At 37.5% G+C, this 18,722-nt stretch overlaps 1 protein-coding gene across 2 annotated transcripts in view; it reads right to left on the reverse strand.

Annotated features, from left to right (window-relative positions):
• DCAF1 (DDB1 and CUL4 associated factor 1) overlaps nt 1-18,722 on the reverse strand; it is a 72,066-nt gene that overhangs the window by 19,526 nt on the left and 33,818 nt on the right. For both annotated transcript variants that reach the window (XM_081301119.1, XM_081301120.1), the window contains 10 exons: nt 18,312-18,470; nt 16,199-16,378; nt 15,271-15,480; nt 13,898-14,067; nt 9,759-9,883; nt 6,804-8,067; nt 5,825-6,023; nt 5,287-5,369; nt 3,983-4,067; nt 1,081-1,314 (listed from right to left, as the gene is read on the reverse strand). In XM_081301119.1, the coding sequence (XP_081157245.1) occupies nt 1,081-1,314; nt 3,983-4,067; nt 5,287-5,369; nt 5,825-6,023; nt 6,804-8,067; nt 9,759-9,883; nt 13,898-14,067; nt 15,271-15,480; nt 16,199-16,378; nt 18,312-18,470 (2,709 nt within the window). The remainder of the gene's footprint in view (nt 1-1,080; nt 1,315-3,982; nt 4,068-5,286; nt 5,370-5,824; nt 6,024-6,803; nt 8,068-9,758; nt 9,884-13,897; nt 14,068-15,270; nt 15,481-16,198; nt 16,379-18,311; nt 18,471-18,722) is intronic.

Here is an 18,722-nt window from a genome sequence, read left to right on the forward strand (position 1 = left end):
TTACTGAATGATGTCCCCAGTATACTCTTTATGTAAATAAATGCTACGTGAATTCCCTCTTCCCCGTAGTAGCACTTCATTTTCTTATGTCTAGCAACTGATTTCTATAGAGCAAAAGTAAAATCCTTCCAAAGATAAATAAAAATCAATTTGATAATGATAACCAGGAATCTAGTCACTCTTCCTAAAACATAGAAAACATGCTAGTTAAAGTTATCATTAATTCCCAATATCAACAATACAGTCCACTGGAAACTCACTAATACTTCAAACCAAAGGAGAGCCACCACATTATTATCAGTGTGGATACTTTAACCTGGTACTGCTAGAAAGAACTTCTGCTTCTAAAAAATAATAAAATCATGGCATTTGCAGGCAAGTGGATGGCATTAGAGCAGATTATACTAAGTGAAGTTAGCCAATCCCTAAAAAATAAATGCTGAATGTCTTCTCTGATATAAAATGGGATAGGGAGGAAGAGCATGAGAAAAAGACTACCACTAAATAGGGAAGAGAGGTGGGAAGGAAAAAGAGGGAGAAGGGGAGTTGCCCAGAAGATGGGAGGAGAACCTCATTGTTATACAGAATACATATATGATGTTGTGATAAGAAAAAGAAAAAAAAAGTGTGTCACATTAGATTGGATAGAGAGAAAGGATGGGAGAGGAGAGGAGGAGTAGGGAGGATAGGAAGGGCAGCAGAATAGAATAGATAATATGACTGATGTATGTACATTCCATGTATGTATTATATATCAAAATGCATTCTACTGTCATGTATGACTAAAAAAATAAATAAAAATTTAAAAAAAAAACCAGCACCCCAGGGTTAATAAATCAGTACTATGGTTAAAAAGAAAATTGGCAACCCCTGGATTCTACTGTGTCACAATTATGTAGTAATAATGGTTGTAAATGCTAGCTTTTATCTAGGGTGAGATAGGTCTCTAGAAAATTGTGAATTATAACAAAATAATTTGTTTGGCAAATAAGAATAAATCTCTGGATGTGGAAAAAACAAAGGAAAAAAAAAAGAACTTCTGCTTAACAAACTGGATAACAAATGGAGTGCAAAGGATACAATTTCAGTATTAATGATGACCTCCAGCCCATTCGGATGGAAAACGCCACTGATGTTCATGTTGAACTTGTCAAACTTGTGAATGGCCTGTGCAGAGCGGACATCCCAGAGGACGCCATCATTTAAGACAAGATCATCTGTAGGATTAAAGGTGGCACAATTCCTCTTGTAGTTGTTGGCAAGATCTGGGTTAAACAGAGTCAACAGCTTGTTGCCAGTCTGAATATCATAAATCTTTAGAGAAGAAGGGGTGGGAAGAGAAAAATCAGACCAATCCATCCATAGACAAATTTAAAGAGAAACTGTATAAAATGCTTCTCCCATGCTTTCTAAGCTTCCCCTACCCCTACCCTGACAAACTACAAAAGCCCTAATACTGTAAAATGACTGGTAAGTAAGAAGATCATACCCATTCAAGCAAAGTTTAAGTGCTTTGTTTCATAGACAAGTCTTAAAAAAGCCCTTTCCCACTAGTAAGAAAAAGAGAAGTGAAACTATGTAGGGACTTAAGAAAAACAAATTTTCCTTCCCTTCCCCTTTTCAAGAAACAGAAAACATTTATATTAAAACAAATTCTCAGACTGGGTTGTAACTCAGTGGTAGAGCACTTGCCCAGCATGTATGAAGCACTGGGTTCAATTCTCAACACCATATACAAATAAATAAAGGTCCATAAACAACTTAAAAAATTGTCCATATCAATCATTGATTACCCACAGAATACTCTTTAGAGTATTATTGTCTGGAGAAAGACATCAATGAAATAATCTTTTCTCCATAAAATCTCCCCATGTAAACATTTTAGCCCCACCATATTAAAAGTTTTCCAAGTCTACAATATGCAACACATGCAGAGACCAGATCTTTCCCATCAGCTTACAGACACACTATATTACTTCAAATCTTTTCTTTGAAACAAATAAGGAAACACCACAAGGAAACAAACAAATTCATATCATGGGATAAGACAACTAGCCTGGTCTCTTCAAAAGTCAATGTCATGAAAACTGGAGAAATGGTTCTTGGCTTTAAAACATTAGTAAGACATAACAATCAAATGCAATGTGTGAATCTTGGCTGGATCCTGGTTCAAAAAAAACAAACAAACATTTGAAACCAAATACATCAGAAACAAATGGGAAAATTGAGTATGGACTAAATATCAAATAATATTTGGGAATTACTACAATTTTCTTAAATTTGCTAAATGATTTTATAACAAAATATCTATTGTTAGGAGATACACACCATAATACTGAAGGATAAAAATGCCATGATGATGCTTATAATTTTCAACTTCAAAATAATTTAAAACAACACATACACATTTACATACAAAATATGGCAAAATATTAAACTGACGAATCTAGGAAGTGAATATATATACTATTCTTTCATTTTTCTATGTTTCAATATTTTCAAATGAGAATTTAGGAGAAAATTATCCCTAAATTTACCATCCTACAGACTCCTCAAGGTGTGACCCTTCTTTCTCTGCTTTGGTTTTCAGCAAAAATATTTCAAAAAACAATTACATGTACAAGTGTGTCCATTTCTCTCCTGCTCTTTCATGAACCACTCTAATCAGGTTTTGCTCCACCAGAATACAGAATTATTTCTTGACAAGGTTAACAACCTCTACATTGTTAGTCTTCTTTCAGTACTCATCTTCTACAATTCATTAACTGTTTCTGACTCACTGATCAATCCTTTCTCAAATTTATTTTCATTGGTTTCTAGGGTACCTGTCTTCTGGACTTCCTTCTGCCTCACTGGCCACTCTCTCTAGAGCTCCTTCTCAAGTTCATCTTCATTTGCCAACATTTTCCCCCCCATTTGCCAATTTTTATATAGTGGAACAACCAGGGCTCTGTCCTCACAATCTTTCTCATCTCTAGCCCTTTGATCTTATCCAGGTTCATGGCTCTAGATACTATCACCATGTATATATAACTCATATGTATATCTCCCATCCCAGACACCTTTCTCCTGAACTCTCAAACTGTGTGTGTGTGTGTGTGTGTGTGTGTGTATGTATATATATTCCATTCCCCATTCCCTACTGAATGTCTAATGAATTTCAAACTTCATATGTCCAAAACCCCAGGGTCATGGCCTATCATTTCTCATGGTCTCCCATGCCCACATGCACCCAGCTGTATTGCTCTTCTCACATATAGGCTGGTACAACATCTTCTGACCTAACTGGAAGGTCTGCTATTGCCTCTCTCAAAGAAACCAGAGCCACTATAGAAATTTTACATTCAATCATATATCCTCTGATCACCATCCAGTGTCTTCATCTTACTCAGAGGAAAAGCCAAAGGTTGGTCCTAACTATAAAATATGGGGTCATCACTGACCTCAACACTTACCCTCTCCTCTCTTCCCTCCCCGCAAGCAAGGGCTTTTCCCTCCCATTCCCTCTGCCTTACAACCTCTTTTGCCTCTCTGCTTCAATCATGCTTCCTTCATGGCTCTGCTCAAACAATAACCAATCTGTAATGTTGGCTATCCCAGATAAAACAGAAATCCCCCACACCTCCAATAAGCATTTCCTCTTACTTTCTTTTTTCCTGTAACACCACCTAATTACAGCATATATTTGTTTCTTTATTTACTGCTTCAGGCTCCATAAAAGGCACAGACCTTATTTTAACTAAAACTTAGTAAGTAACTCAACAATGAATCTTTCTCAGATTCCATGTTCAGCCCTTTCATATTCTTCCCATATAACTTAAAACTACTTTATTACACTTTTAGATTTTAACTGGTAGGAAAATCATTTGAGTATTTCTAGTGATCCACCCGTAAGACTCAAGTCCTCACATCTGATCCAGAAGATTTCAGTAGCAACAAATGAGTAAAATCAGCTTAAAGCAATAAATGCTTAAGTACTCACATGGGCAATGTCTCCTTTTGTGCCTATGACCCGATCCTGAGAGTGCTTACTGAACTCAACATAGTGATCTTCTGCAAAGGAATGCCTACAAACAATAAACATACCAAAGTGACACACCTTCAAGATTTATGCTTTTAACAAACTGAAAATTAGCCCCTTGCACAACTGTATTCACCCAAAATCCTTAGCTCCCAAAGAGAAAACAACTGTATACACTTGAATTAAAAAGAAAATTCCCTCCATTAGAACATCTGTGAGGTTGGCTCCCAAAGAGAAAACAACTGTACACACATGAATTAAAAATTCCCTCCACCAGAACACCCGTGAGGACCCCATATAATTAATAGGAATTCCTTGATTACAAAAATGGCTAATAGGGTACATGTGAGTATAGCTCAGCAGTAGAATGCCAGCCTAGTTCTCTAAAAGAAATACCCCAGGAACTGGAGTTGTGGCTCAGCGGCAGAGCATTCACCTAGCCCTGGGTTCAATCCTTAGCACTATATAAAAATAAATAAAATAAAGGTATTGTGTCCAACTACAACTAAAAAGTAAACATTTAAAAAAAGAAAAAGAAATACCCCAGCAAACAGTGCAATTATACCCTATGTAAATACTTAGGGGGAAAAAAAACATAAATGTGTCATTATGGGCTAGTCAAGGGTCTGCTGCACATTTGGAATGTAAACACTTCATAAGAATATCTAGAGGGCTGGGGCTATGTAGCTCAGTGGTAAAGCGCTTGCCTCGCATGTGTCAGGCACTGGGTTCAATCCTCAGCACCACATAAAAAATAAATAAAGATTCTGTGGGTTCATCTACAACTAAAAAACTATTTTAAAAAAGAATATCTAGGGCTGGGGATGTGGCTCAAGCGGTAGCATGCTCGCCTGGCATGCGTGGGGCTCTAGGTTCCATCCTCAAAACCACATAAAAATAAAATAAAGATATTGTGTCCACATGAAACTAAAAAATATTTTTTAAAAAAAAAAAGTAATATGGGGCTGGGGTTATGGCTCAGCAATACAGCACTCGCCTCACATGTGCAAGGCCCTGGGTTTGATCCTCAGCACCACATAAAAAATAAATAAATAAATAAATAAATAAATAAGATTATTATGTCCAACTACAAAAATATATTTTTTTAAAAAAAAAGAATATCTAGAAAATGAGAAAGATAATCTTATTAAACATGAGCTTCATTTTTTCCCAAAAGGCTCCTTGTCTAAAACCAGATGAAGGGGGATACAAATTAAGTAATGAAAACACAGAGACATGAGACTACAAAAGTAAATAATACATACTTCATATCAAATACTGATTTCATTCCCCAAAGTGCAGACAAAGGCTGGCTCCAGGTAGCAGATGTCAGCAACAAAGACCCATCCTAAAAGGAGGAGGAGACCCAAGGTGGGTAAACATGTATTTACACACATGCAGATGTCTCTGACATTAGCATTTTAACATACAAAGATAAAAAACATTTGATTCAAGAAAAAATAAAAAACTCTCCAGAACCAAGAAATACTCAGAAACCAGTAGGATTTAAACATAAGACCCTGTAGTGCCCTAGAAAATAATTATAAGAACGGTAAATCCTCCTAAACTAGTTTTTAAAAAATTGTTTTAAATAGCTCCAAGGGAGGGGTATATATGTTGTAAAGATGTCAATGATGATTCCTTTCTTCTTAATACCTGGCCATATTCCTCTGAAATACAAGTCATCCTCAACTAGAATTTCCACCTGATTCAAAAAGAATCAGACCCAACAAAGGTGAGTCTCCTTTTCTCCACTTCACCAACCTCAGAATGATTGAGAGCATCCAGGGAAGAAGCACTTACCCTGGAGGGTTCAAGGTGTGTGATGGCCGAGTTGTGACAGTTATAGCTGGCCTCCTCTTGTCCACTAAATACATTGTACAGCTTCAGCTGCCCTGTACAGGTACCAAGCATCAAGAACCGCTCTCGTGCTGAGAATGCACAGCAGGTAAAGCCACTCTCATCTTCATTGGCTTCCCGAAACACTGAAATAGGGCGAAATCTAAGCAAAAAATCAAAAACTGAGAATCAGAGGCAAAAGATATATACAAGAACTCTGAAAAAGAAAATCTGCTAGAAAGAATAAAGAAAAAACAGAATTACATTTCAAAAAGTAAGCTTTTCTGAAATATCAATGACCTTCATGGTTCATTTTCATTTTAAATGAGAGAAATTAACAATCCTTAGCAAGAAAAGTGAAGCAGGTTGCCAACCTGCTTCAAAATGGTTGCCAACCATTTTGAGTTGCCCATCTATTACTGATGATTTTTAGTGTTCAGGTTACAAAGCCGCTCTTACAAAACTGTTAGAAAACAGTCTTTACTACTGGCCACAACCTGTTACACCATAAACTTTATTTTTAGTGCAAGACTCTGCAGTGTAAGGGGTTCAGAAATGCACAAATGCACTTACAAATTAAACAAAGATTCCCATGTTTAAAGCTGTGATCACACCACCTTTATGTTAGGTTTGTAAAGGATCAGAATGGAAGGCAACTTGGACAAAGACAAGTTTGAAAGCTTGATTAGGGGTGGTGTGTTGTATGGGTTCTAGAAAATAAACTGCTTTTGACTATCATATCAATATATTGTCAACAATAACACAAGGAATCCATGGTTGACAAAAGGTGGTACACTTGTATCACTTGTGCAGACACAAAATGACAAACTTGTATTTCAGGCCAACAATGGCTTTCTTAACTAATCACTGTGCAGATACTGCCCAAACACTTTGATCTAAATAGAAGAATCATTCCAATTTCCACAAAGGAGGCTCTCCTTACCTGCTAAAGATAAGGTGCCTATCAAAGCATCCGCCATCTACCCCTCCATATTTTGGAAATGATGCCCTGCGGTTTAGCCTTGAGGTAAAGTTTATTGGCGCTTGCCGCCTCTGTTTTGGCTCAGGACATTGGTGAGGAGTAAAGAGAGAGAAAGGTGGACAGGTGGCAACTGGATTCTTGCAGCGAGCATGTTGCTCTCTAAGATATTCTGTGATGATACTGTCCAGCGTAGGTGGGGAAGGAAGATGTCTGTCCAACTGCTTTTTTATGGCTGGGCTCTGGCTATAGGCACCATGGTCCGACTTCTGCCGCAACACTCTGATTTTTCTGCCATTACAGGGTGACGGCCTCTCTCTAATAAAACTGATCCTACCAATCAAAGGGGAGTTGCCTGCATAAGATGGACCAGGCAGAGCTAAGGAACCCTGTGGGGGCCGTGGCTGAGGATGGGCAGTAGGGGCAGAAGGAGCAGAAGCACCCACAGCAGCATGGCTACCCAATCGAGCTGCAATGCCATTGGCAATACGAGGCGTTCGAGGAAGAGAGACAGGAGAAGCAGCAGCAGTTACTGGGGTGAAGGCAGAAGAATGGGAGGCAGCAGTCATGGGCAGGTCAGCCTCTTTTGTCAGCACAGTTGCTGTCTCTCCAAGCCCTTTAGAAATGAGATGGTTTCGTATCAACAGAAGCAGCTCTTTCTCAGGGAAGGAGATCCTTGACTGGGCAACAACATCTGCTTTTTGCAGCCGTGCCAGGGAGACATCAGTGCCAATGAGAAGTGGCTTTCCTGACACCCGTTCAATGAGTTCAGCAGCATACTTGCAGAATTTGACATGGTCACTACGCTTGTCCTGCAGCACAGGCTCCTTCATCAGCTGCTGGATCTGGCAGCTGCTGAAAAGGGGCAGTTTGCTGATGATCTGCCGGACAGTGCTACTGCGAGACAGGCCTACCAGAGCCTTGCAAGCCAGGGCCCGAATCTGGTCTGCATCTGTGATGGGCATCTTGATGGACAGCAAAGACAGAAGCACCTTGATGCCATTGTTAGACTGAACCACATTCCACATCTTGGCCAGGGTGTGCTCACTGCTCTTAGGAGTCTGAGGCAACTTTCTGCGAGGAGTTCCAGAAATAAATTTGCCAATACTAGATATTCGGTTATCCGGGCCACACACACAATTGATGATAATCTGAAGTGCAGACTTCTGAATCTCAGCATCATGGATAAAGAACTCACCCTCAGCCACTCCCAAAATAATGCTGATACCTATGAGAGGGAAAAAATATATATTATTTCTCACAAAACAAATGGTTAACACTTTACTGGTTGTCCCAGAACCAAAATTTGGAGTTCTAATTATTGGTTGAATTGGGGGGAAAAAAACTATATTTTTTTAAAAGTACAAGAAATTTTTTGCATAAAATACAATCAGTTCTAATATAATGTTTTTTTGGTTTTGTTTCTATGATACTGGGGATTGAACCCAGGGGCACTCTACCACTGAACTACATTCCCACTAATTTTTTTTTTCTTTTTTTAAATTTCCCCATCCCTTTAAAGTTTCTGAGACAGGGCTAGTCAAAATTGCAATCCTCCTGCCTCAGACTTCTAAATTACTGGGATTACAGGTATGCCACCATGCTCAATTAGTTACAATGTAACTTTATAATATAATACTTCACATGTAGTTATTAAATAAGCAAATAATATTAGTATTATGTGTAAATCACCAAGGTTCATGCACAAATTTTCCTAAGTAAGGGGAACAAAAGAGTGGGAATAAATTTAAAACTTCTACAGGAAAAGAAAGAGCCCTCAGAGTTCAGCTGCTACCATGGCAGTGGGAACCTTTTCCACTACATATTAAGAAAATTAGCCAGAACAAGGCACAGTGCATTATGCCTGTAATCCCAGCAAACTCGGGAGCTGAAGCAAGGGAACCACAAATTCAAGGCCAACATCAGAAACTTAGTGAGACTCAGTTTCAAAATAAAAAATTTAAAAAGGTCTGGGATTGGGCACAGTGGCTCACACCTGTAATCCCAGCAGCTCAGAAGACTAACACAGGAGGATCGCAAAATTCAAAGCCAGCCTCAGCAATGGCAAAGTGCAAAGCAACTTAGTAAGACTCCATCTCAAAAAAATACAAAATAAGCCTGGGGATTGTGGCTCAGTGGTCAAGTGCCCCTGAGTTCAATCCCCAGTACCCCCCACAAAAAAAAAGAAGGGCTGGGAATGTATCTCAGCAGTAGAGCAACATTGAGTTTAATCCCCAGTACCACAAAAATAAATGAATGAATGAATGAATAAGTACAAGGGCCTGAACCTTTGGCTTTCTCCTCACAGCGGTGGTGATACAACATCTGGTTTTAGCAGTCTTGCCAGGGACACATCATTAAAGCAAATAAATAAATAAATAAATAAATAAAACCAAATGTCCCCACCAGAGTGGTGTACTCCAGGAACCAGAGTCAGTAACATTATCTCTCTTGCTAACCTCAATATAGTACCCTCAGAAACCTGCTCTTAATAAAGGAATATCTTCAAATAAAAGCTATTTTCCTTGTGTATGGTTGCCAAACATTTTGAGTTGCCCATCTATTACTGATTATTTTTAGTGTTCAGATTACAAAGCTGCTTTCACAAAACAGAAAACAGTCTTTTACTACTGGCCACAACCCATTACATCATACACTTTATTTTTAGTGCAACACTCTGCACTGTAATGTTCAGAAATGCACACCTACCATTATAGCAGAAATGCCTGAACCACTCACAGACCCTGAATTTACTAGCATGACTCCCTTATGTGAAACTATATGGTGCTATTTATAAGAGGAAAAACAAGGAACCTTCCTCTACTACTTTCTATTCTAATATCCCAAAATTAGGTGAGTAACCACAACCAGCAAAGGATAACAAATTCACACAAAGCAACAACAAAAATGGCAACCTACCTACAGTGGAGATGGTAGAGCCAGCTTCATCCAATACATCCACTGATTCTGCCAACTGGAGCTGGATTTTTGGCACCACAGTGAGAATAGCCAAGACATCCAAAGCAAAGCGCACAGTGTCATTCCTAGACAGGAAGAACAATTAGTCAAAGGCAAACTATGATATAGTCACAAGAAACTATAACAGTTTTTTAAATGAGAAAGGAAAACAACAGATCATGATTACCACTGGTGGACTCGAGTATCACTAGTAGCATCAAATGAATATGTCACAATGACATTACTTCCAAAAAACACAGGGATGAATTTTTACCTATCAAAGTCCTAAAATTAAAGACAAAAAATTAGCCAGCCATGGTGGTCCATGACTATAATTCTAGCTACTCATCAGGAAGCAGAACAATTCTAAGTTTGAGGGCAGCCAAAGCAACTTAGGAAGACCCTGTCTCAAAATAAAAATTAAAAAGGGCTGGGGATACGGTTCAGATATCAAATAGAACACTTGAGGCCTTGGGTTTCAATCCCTAGAACCAAAAATCATCATGCTCCTCCTCCTCCTCCTCCTCCTCCTCCTCCTTGATGCTGAAGAAGATAAACAGGACACTCTAGAAGCAATCTGGAGATATGAAACATGATTCTTAAAATATTCATAACCTTTAGCCCAGGAATTGCCCCTTTAGCAATCTGTCCTAAGAAACCAAACTTAAGTACAAAGAAGTATTTATGTACAGACTAAGGATTCCCTATCCAAAATACTTGGGACAGAAGTGCTTCAGATTTCAGTGTTTTCTGAATTTTGGAATATTAGCATAGACATTACCAGTTGAGCATCCCTAATCCAAAAATCCAAATCTGAAATGCTGCAAAATTCAAAAACATGATAAACTACCCTGCAGTTAATGACAATCATTTTCAAACCACTCTAAAGGACAAGGAACAGGGCTCAAAATACACATCAAGGAAACAGAAAATAATGTAAGATACAAAATTGAAACTCCAACACCACCAAGCTCCCCTATGCTAATGACAGAAGAAAAGGTTAAAGTCATTTTACAATGTTTGGCAATACCCAACTCGGTGAAAATGAAGACACCCCACAACCCAGGTTCTATACATATCTTCAACACTCCAAAAGGAAGTTCATGGTACCATCTATTTACTAAATGACACTAAATGCAAATGGAAACAAACTGTTATTTAGGAATATAACAGTTTAAACAAATATTAACATGTATGAATTTCACAAAAATAAGAATGTGCAATTGCAAAAGGTAGATGTAGGAAAACATTCATATAATTTAAAAACACACAAAGCAGTACTATATAATTGTTTATGGACATGCAGATATGTATAGTATAAAGAACATTAGTGGACAGAATTCAGAAAATTGGTCACCCTGGGGAGGTAGGAAAAAAGAATGAAACTGAGGATAAAGCAAATGCAACATGCCAATTTTGGTTGAAGATGAATACACAACAGTTGTTACATGCCTTTCCTTTTTGTGTTTGAAATACTTCACAGAAAAAGATGAATGTAACCAAATATAATAATCTTAACTGTATTTATTATGAAAAAAGAGAAAATTAATGGTGATTAAAAGTAATTTTCTTTTCGTAAGATTCTGTATATTGTAAGGTCAAAGCAAGCATTTATTAACTTTATTTTTCTTTTTTATTTATTTTTTAGTACCAGGGATTGAACCTGGGGTACTTAACCACTGAGGTATATCCCCAGACCTTTTTATATTTTATTTTAGAGACAGGGTCTCACTGAGTTGCTCAGGGCCTCACTAAGTTGCTGAGGCTGGCTCTCAACTCATAATCCTCCTGCCTCAGCCTCCCAAACCATTGGGATTACAGGTGTGTGCCACCACACCTGGCCTATTAATTTTATTTTTAAAAAATAAACTTTTCAGCTGGAGTTGTAGCTCAGGATAGAGCACTTACCTAGCAAGCACAAGGCCTTGAGTCCAATCTCTAGCACCACACATAAAAAAATAAATAAGCCTTTCTTTCTGCAGTAGTAAGGATCAAAACCAGGACATGGGTTAGGCAAATGCTCTACGACTCAACTACACTCCCAGCCCCTGCATAAGCTTTTTAAATCAATGACATATTTTTTTTTTCAAAGAGAGAGTGAAAGAGGAGAGAGAGAGAGAGATTTTTTAATTTTTTTTTTTTTTTTAGTTCTCGGCGGACACAACATCTTTGTTAGTATGTGGTGCTGAGGATCGAACCCGGGCCGCACGCATTCCAGGCGAGCGCGCTACCGCTTGAGCCACATCCCCAGCCCTCAATGACATATTTTTACATTAAGAATTATAATGAGTTAAATAAATATACACACACACACACACATATATATACATATATATCAGTCAAAACAATGTACATTAATACCCTTCATGACTATCTTTTATTTGGTACTGGGGACTAAACCCAGGAGTACTTCAGCATGAGCCACATCCCCAGCCCTTTTTATTTTTTGAGACAGGATCTTTCTAAGTTGCTTGAGGCCTCACTTTGTCTCAAATTTGTACTGCCTCAGACGCCCAAGTCACTGGAATTACACGTGTGCACCACCATGCTCAACAAGGTTTCATTATCTTTTAAGTAATTCTCCAAGTAAATATATTAACCAACATATTTCCAATACTACAAAAAAGCAGTTCTCAGGGCTCAGGTACCATCTATTTACTAAATGACACTATAGCTCAGTGATAGAGCATTTGCCTAACATGCTCAAGGTCTTGGAGTTTGATCACCCACACTGCTTTTAAATAAATAAATACACACACACACACACACACACACACACACACACACACACAATGGTTCCCAAGTTGCAGACAAGTGAATCCCAGAAGTCTTCAAGACCCTTTTAGAAGGTTCCATATTAAGTTAAGCTATGTTCATAAAAATGTTATTTTCCTTTCTCACTCTCATTCTCTCACAAATGAGTTTTTTTTTAAAGAATATTTTTAGTTGTAGATGACCACAAGAACTTTATTTTGTTTATTTATTTTTTTATGTGGTGCCGAGGACAGAACCCAATGCCTCCCATGTGCAAGGCAAGCACTCTACCACTGAGCCACAACCCCAGCCCCAAATATGAGTCTTCCAAAAACTATGTGATATGTAATGTTATAAGACTGAATAAAGAAGATGTGAAATATTAAGCCAACCCTTTTTTTCAAAGCTTTGCTAAATCATCTGGTTTTATTTTAGAAATTTTTCATAAAAAATGCTAAAATTCAATGGGATCACATTAAAGTAAATTTATAGTTTTACATTTTGTTTTAATATCTAAGACAGTAGACACTGATAAACATAACAAAAAAAAAAAGCTCTTCAGAGTTCCTCCTTATTTTTAATATGGTAAAAGGGTCCTTAGGCCAGGAAGTTAGAGAACAGTTGCTCCAAAAGTACCCTACCAGATTTAGTATATTGGAATTTAGCAAACAAGCTATATACTTCCCCTAATAAGCCCCAACTGTCTTTATAGCAATGGGTAGACATGGAAAAGGAGGTCAAGAAATGATATTTATAAACTTCTTTACTATTCTCTTCAAACCCCCATCTTTTTCAAATTATAGTTTTAATTCTTTTTACATCATTCTCAAAACAGAACCACCCAACCTCCCTACTATATCAGCTGCCCTCTTCTGAGATTCACCCTACTCTGCTGACTGCCTTTAATTTCACAGAATTGTGAAAATCATTACAGTGTATTGATCCAAAGAGCAAAAAGACAGTTCTACGAGAAAGTAAGATAAACAACACATGACTGTCAAGCTATTCAAAAAGTTTAAGTACCAAAAAACAAGGACTCCAGCTTCAAGAGAGAACTTCAAACCCAGCTCTATGGTTAAGATATGTAAATTACATAACTTCTCTGAGAGTATAAATTGTTGATCCTTGTCTACCATGTAATGTTTACAATCACCAAGACCATATATAGGAACAAGCACTCTGTAAATTAAAATCAAATTTTTGTGCTTAATTTCATTTCTCAAATTCAAGTCTAAATTCAATAAATGTTTGTTAAGTGTACACCATGTGCAAACCAAACCAACATCAATTTTAATAAAAGCAAAAAGCAGGATGGAACTTCATTTGAAACCTTTCTCTGGTCCCACCTTGCATAATAGGTCTTCCAATTGCAGGCAATAGAAATAAGCTGTAACAAGAGTTGCACACAAGAAAGTTTGAGGAAGACTTCAGCTGGTTCCCAGTATAGCTGAGCTGGGCCATATTCTATCAAAAACTCCATCATTTCCACAATCTGTTCATGAGTATATGAACATGCCTATAAGGAGACATACATGTTATTTTTATATATACTCTATTATCTGCCTGTCATCTTCTGAAGCACAGCTCAGTGATCAACAGATTTTGATAATAGCTTTCCAATACCATAATTCTTGATTCAATAGCCAATATGTGAAACAATGATTACATAACATTTATTTTTTTTATTTTATTTATTTAAGTTGTTGATGGACCTTTATTTTTATTTACATGTGGTGTTGAGAATTGAACCCAGTGCCTCAAAATTCAAGGCAAGTGCTTTACCACTGAGCCACAACCCCAGACCACATTTGTTTATTTTTAACTACAGACTCACTTTTTTCCTAATAAAATAACAATGTTATTTTGTACATGTTTCATAGCTTAAAAAATAAGATGGGCATGGTGGTACATGCCTGTAATCCCAGTGACTCAAGAGGCTGAGGCAGAAAGATCACAAGATCAAAGCCAGTCTCAGCAACTTAGCAAAATCCTCAGCATCTTATCAAGACCCTGTCTCAAAATAAAAAGATTCACAGTAAGTAGCTGAGCAGCAAAAGGCCCCTGGGTTCAATCCCTAGTACCCCACCCCCGCAAAAAAAGAGAGAAAGAAGCAACAGGGAATTGATATATTTTCAATCTGCTGATTTTTAAAACATGCAAATACTGACCTTGGTCCCAAAATATAACAAATAAATTCCAAAATGATAGAAAAGTAGAGATATAGACATACTCTTTCCAAAAATAATTCTGCACAAGAGGCAGAATGTCTAGTACTTTTCAGAGAAGAAAACTCTTTAAAGGGCTGGGGATATAAATCACTAGTACAGCACTTGCTCAAGACCCTGGATTCAATCCCAAGTCAAAAAAAAAAAAAAAAAATCAGTAAACAAAAATTACAAGTTCCTTAACACACATTTAAGTTCACCCTTTAGTTTTAGTGTCCCAGAAAAATAATGACTTAGTAACTGACAGCAAAATATGCCCCTGAAATTCACCTATTATATACATTTTCAATTGTTTTGCTTCATACAGGGAAAGTAAAATTCAACAATGCATTATCTTCCAGAAATTCCACTGATCTGGTGATGCAACTGTGTGTGGGAACAAGACTAATCTTTAAAAACTATATCCTTGGACTGGGTGTAACTCAGTTTTCCTAGTATGCACAAAGTCCTGGATTCAATCCCCAATACCACAAAAACAGAATACATCCTCTTACCTTGTATGGGGGTTGAGGGTGAACAAGAATGCCACCCTCAGTTCTCTGAAGTGACTGTTTCACTTGTTCCAATTTAATGGCCAGATGAGCCTCAAAATACTTGCGCAAGGCCATGCAGGTATGTTTCCCAGTTTGACGGCTAGCAAATATTTCATCATCACTCAGAAGTGCACCCTGATCTTCCAAATTTAGAATCTCCAAAGTACTGATCTATTAATAAACATTAAAAATTGAGGCAGAAAAAGGAGAAAGGACAAGAAATGTAAAAGGAAAACAAGGTAGACTTTTTTTTTAATATCTTTTAGTGTTGGCGGACCTTTATTTTATTCATTTATTTATATGAGGTGCTGAGAATTGAACCCAGTGCTTCACACATGTGAGCCAAGCATTCTACCACTGAGCCACAACCCCAGCCCCAAAAACAAGGTAGACTTTTATGCCTAAAAGATGAACAAATATCAAAGTACATCTATATATACAACAGGCTATAGCCATATGAAAACAAAACATTAAACTCACATTAAAAAAATTATGCAGCTTTTAATTATGTTAAAAGATATATAGGCATAAAGCTTTTGCTCTTAGAAAGGTCAAGATTGACATAGGATTACTGCATCCAAAGCCAGTCTAAAATGGCACAAAGAGTCCTCCAACTATTAAAGAGAAAGGGAATGGGGCTGGGGATGTTGTTCAGAGGCAGAGCCTGTGTGACGCCCTGGGTTCAATCTCCAGCACCCGCCTTCTAGCATGCTTGAGGCTCTGGCTTCAATCCTCAGTACCACAAAAGAAGGAGAAAAAAATTTACACAAAGAATGATAACAAAACTCCTCCAATCAGAAGCTTCCTCTCCTCATTGGGATGCTATTAAAAGCAGCCAAAACAAGCAGGATCTCTGCACTCCTGCCAAGAGAAGGTAAAAAATGCTTACCAAGTTCACCAGACGACGAAGACCATCATAGCGGTCAAAGAGTTCCAACACAGCCCGGAATGAGAAGCAAATTGAGAAAAACATGGTAGCATGGCAGCATCCTGAGGCATGAGAACACTCCATTAACCACAGGGTATAGTTCACCACATCAGACAAAACATTGTGGGGATGCATGCAAACCTGCAAAAAATAAAATAATAATAGTTTTTTTAAAAAAAATTGTGGGCAAAGGACTCTTTGAAAGAGATGAAAAATTCATCGGTATAAATATCTTGGCAGAAAATAATGATCTTTCCCAGTCATCATTCTTAGTTTAAGTTACAATGCAATTTTAGAACACATCCTTTGAAAACTATCTAAATTTAGTTATTCTAATTTATCCTATACTGAGTACCAAACAAATGTTATCATTTAATGCTCACATGGCTCTGTTACATAGATACCTGATCTCCACTTAACAGATGAGGAAGAGGCTCAGAGAAATTATCACCCTTCCTGAGGTGATAAAAATAGATGAGCCTACGAAGTCTACAAGTTTAGTTTCCATTGACTCATTATTTATATGTATTTTGATGTATGCTATGAGTTAGACAAAGCATTCCCCAGGTCTGTTACCTTTTTCTATATCTTAACTATAATTAATTTTGTTATACACAGCTTAGTTTACTATTCTCAGTCTCCTTGCATAATGTTCAACTGAAGAGGGGAATTTTTTTTTTTAATATTTATTTTTTAGTTCTCGGCGGACACAACATCGTTGTTTGTATGTGGTGCTGAGGATCGAACCCGGGCCGCGCGCATGCCAGACGAGCGCGCTACCACTTGAGCCACATCCCCAGCCCCGATTTTTTTTTTTTTTTTTTGGCTGTACTGGAGATCAAACCCAGGGCTTCACACTTACTAGGCAAGGACTGTGTCACACTGAGCTACATCCCTAATCCTTTTTTTACATTTATTTCAAGACAAAGTCTTGCTAAATTGCCCAGGCTAGCCTCAAACTCGCAATCCTCCTGCCTTGGCCTCCCACGTATTATCTGAATAAGCAAAGACAGAGCTCAATTTAAAAAAAAAAAAAAAATTGCTAGTTTTGCTTTACCAGAAAAGATATGCCACACTGAGTATTAGAAAAACATTTCAGAAATGACAAGACGGGGCTGGGGATGTGGCTCAAGCGGTAGCGCACTCGCCTGGCATGCGTGCGGCCCGGGTTCGATTCTCAGCACCACATACCAACAAAGATGTTGTGTCGCCGAGAACTAAAAAATAAATATTAAAAATTCTCTCTCTCTCTCTCCTCTTACTCTCTCTTAAAAAAAAAAAAAAAAAAAGAAAGAAAGAAATTACAAGACCTTCCCTAAGGGTTCAGGGTTGGGGGGGATTCACTTTTCAAAAGTTCAACACCACTCATATTTTTTATTTATTTTTTTTTAATCACTAAGCATAAAAGAGGATTAACCTGAAAAGCAGCAGAACCAAACACGAAACAACTATAGCCCTGAGAAGAGCTGGGATGATTTCACTATCTCCACCATAAATTATCTCATAATAAACACAAAATATCATCTATCATTTTTGCAATAAACGGATTCAAAAAGTTAAATGTAACTCCACTGAGGAACACCTGAATAGTGCCTAATTTTAATGCCACAAAAATGGCAAAAAATAAATAAAGCTTCTAGAACTGCAACCCATCCTGCATTTTCCAAGAAGAGTCAGAAATTTTTTAGAACCTTTCCTAAACAATTTTACTTTTATAAAATGCTTTGTGAAAAGTGGCTTTCATATTCCTTGCAATTTTTCGTTAGAATTTAGTTCTTCAACTATTCATTTTTTCCTCATCCAAAAGTTATTCTATGATTATCTTATTTATTTAGTACTAGAGATTGAACCCAGGAGTGCTCCACTACTGAATCATATCCCTAGCCCTTTTTATTTTGTATTTTTAGACAGGGCCTCTCTCAGCTGCTGAGCCTGGCCTCAAACTTTCTATCCTTCTGTCTCAGTCTCCCAGTTGGCTTCTATTATAGTAGGTGCTACCATGCCTGGCTCAATGTGCTCTTTTAAACAGTCTGTCCCCACCCAATCCCTTTCTCATAACCCTGAATGGACTTACTCTTTCCATAGCATCCTGGTTATAGGACAGGTAATACAAGCACATGGATACACCAGTTGCTGCCATAGAAGGACGAGGAATTTCCAGTAATTTCTGTACTCCACCATGGGCAACAAATTCTGTGGCAAATTTGTTATGGAGCAGGAGAGATGCCAGATGCTGAACAACAAAGACACATGTTATCATGGAACAATCTAAAGAATCACAAAAATCTATGAACATCAAAGTAAGATAAAGTGCTAAATATAAGACTTCTCTAAGTAAACAACCACTTTCTCACACAAAAAAAGAAAAGCCAATATTAACAGAAATGAAAAAAAAACAAAAACAAAAAAAAAAACTTAAGATTTCAAGACATTACTCTCTGCCCTCCTAATACCAAAGTTTCTTTTAAATGGTTTGTCTGTTTAT

This window comes from Spermophilus citellus (genome assembly GCF_964194105.1).
Source record: "Spermophilus citellus genome assembly, chromosome: 7".
Taxonomy (NCBI): Eukaryota; Metazoa; Chordata; class Mammalia; order Rodentia; family Sciuridae; genus Spermophilus; species Spermophilus citellus.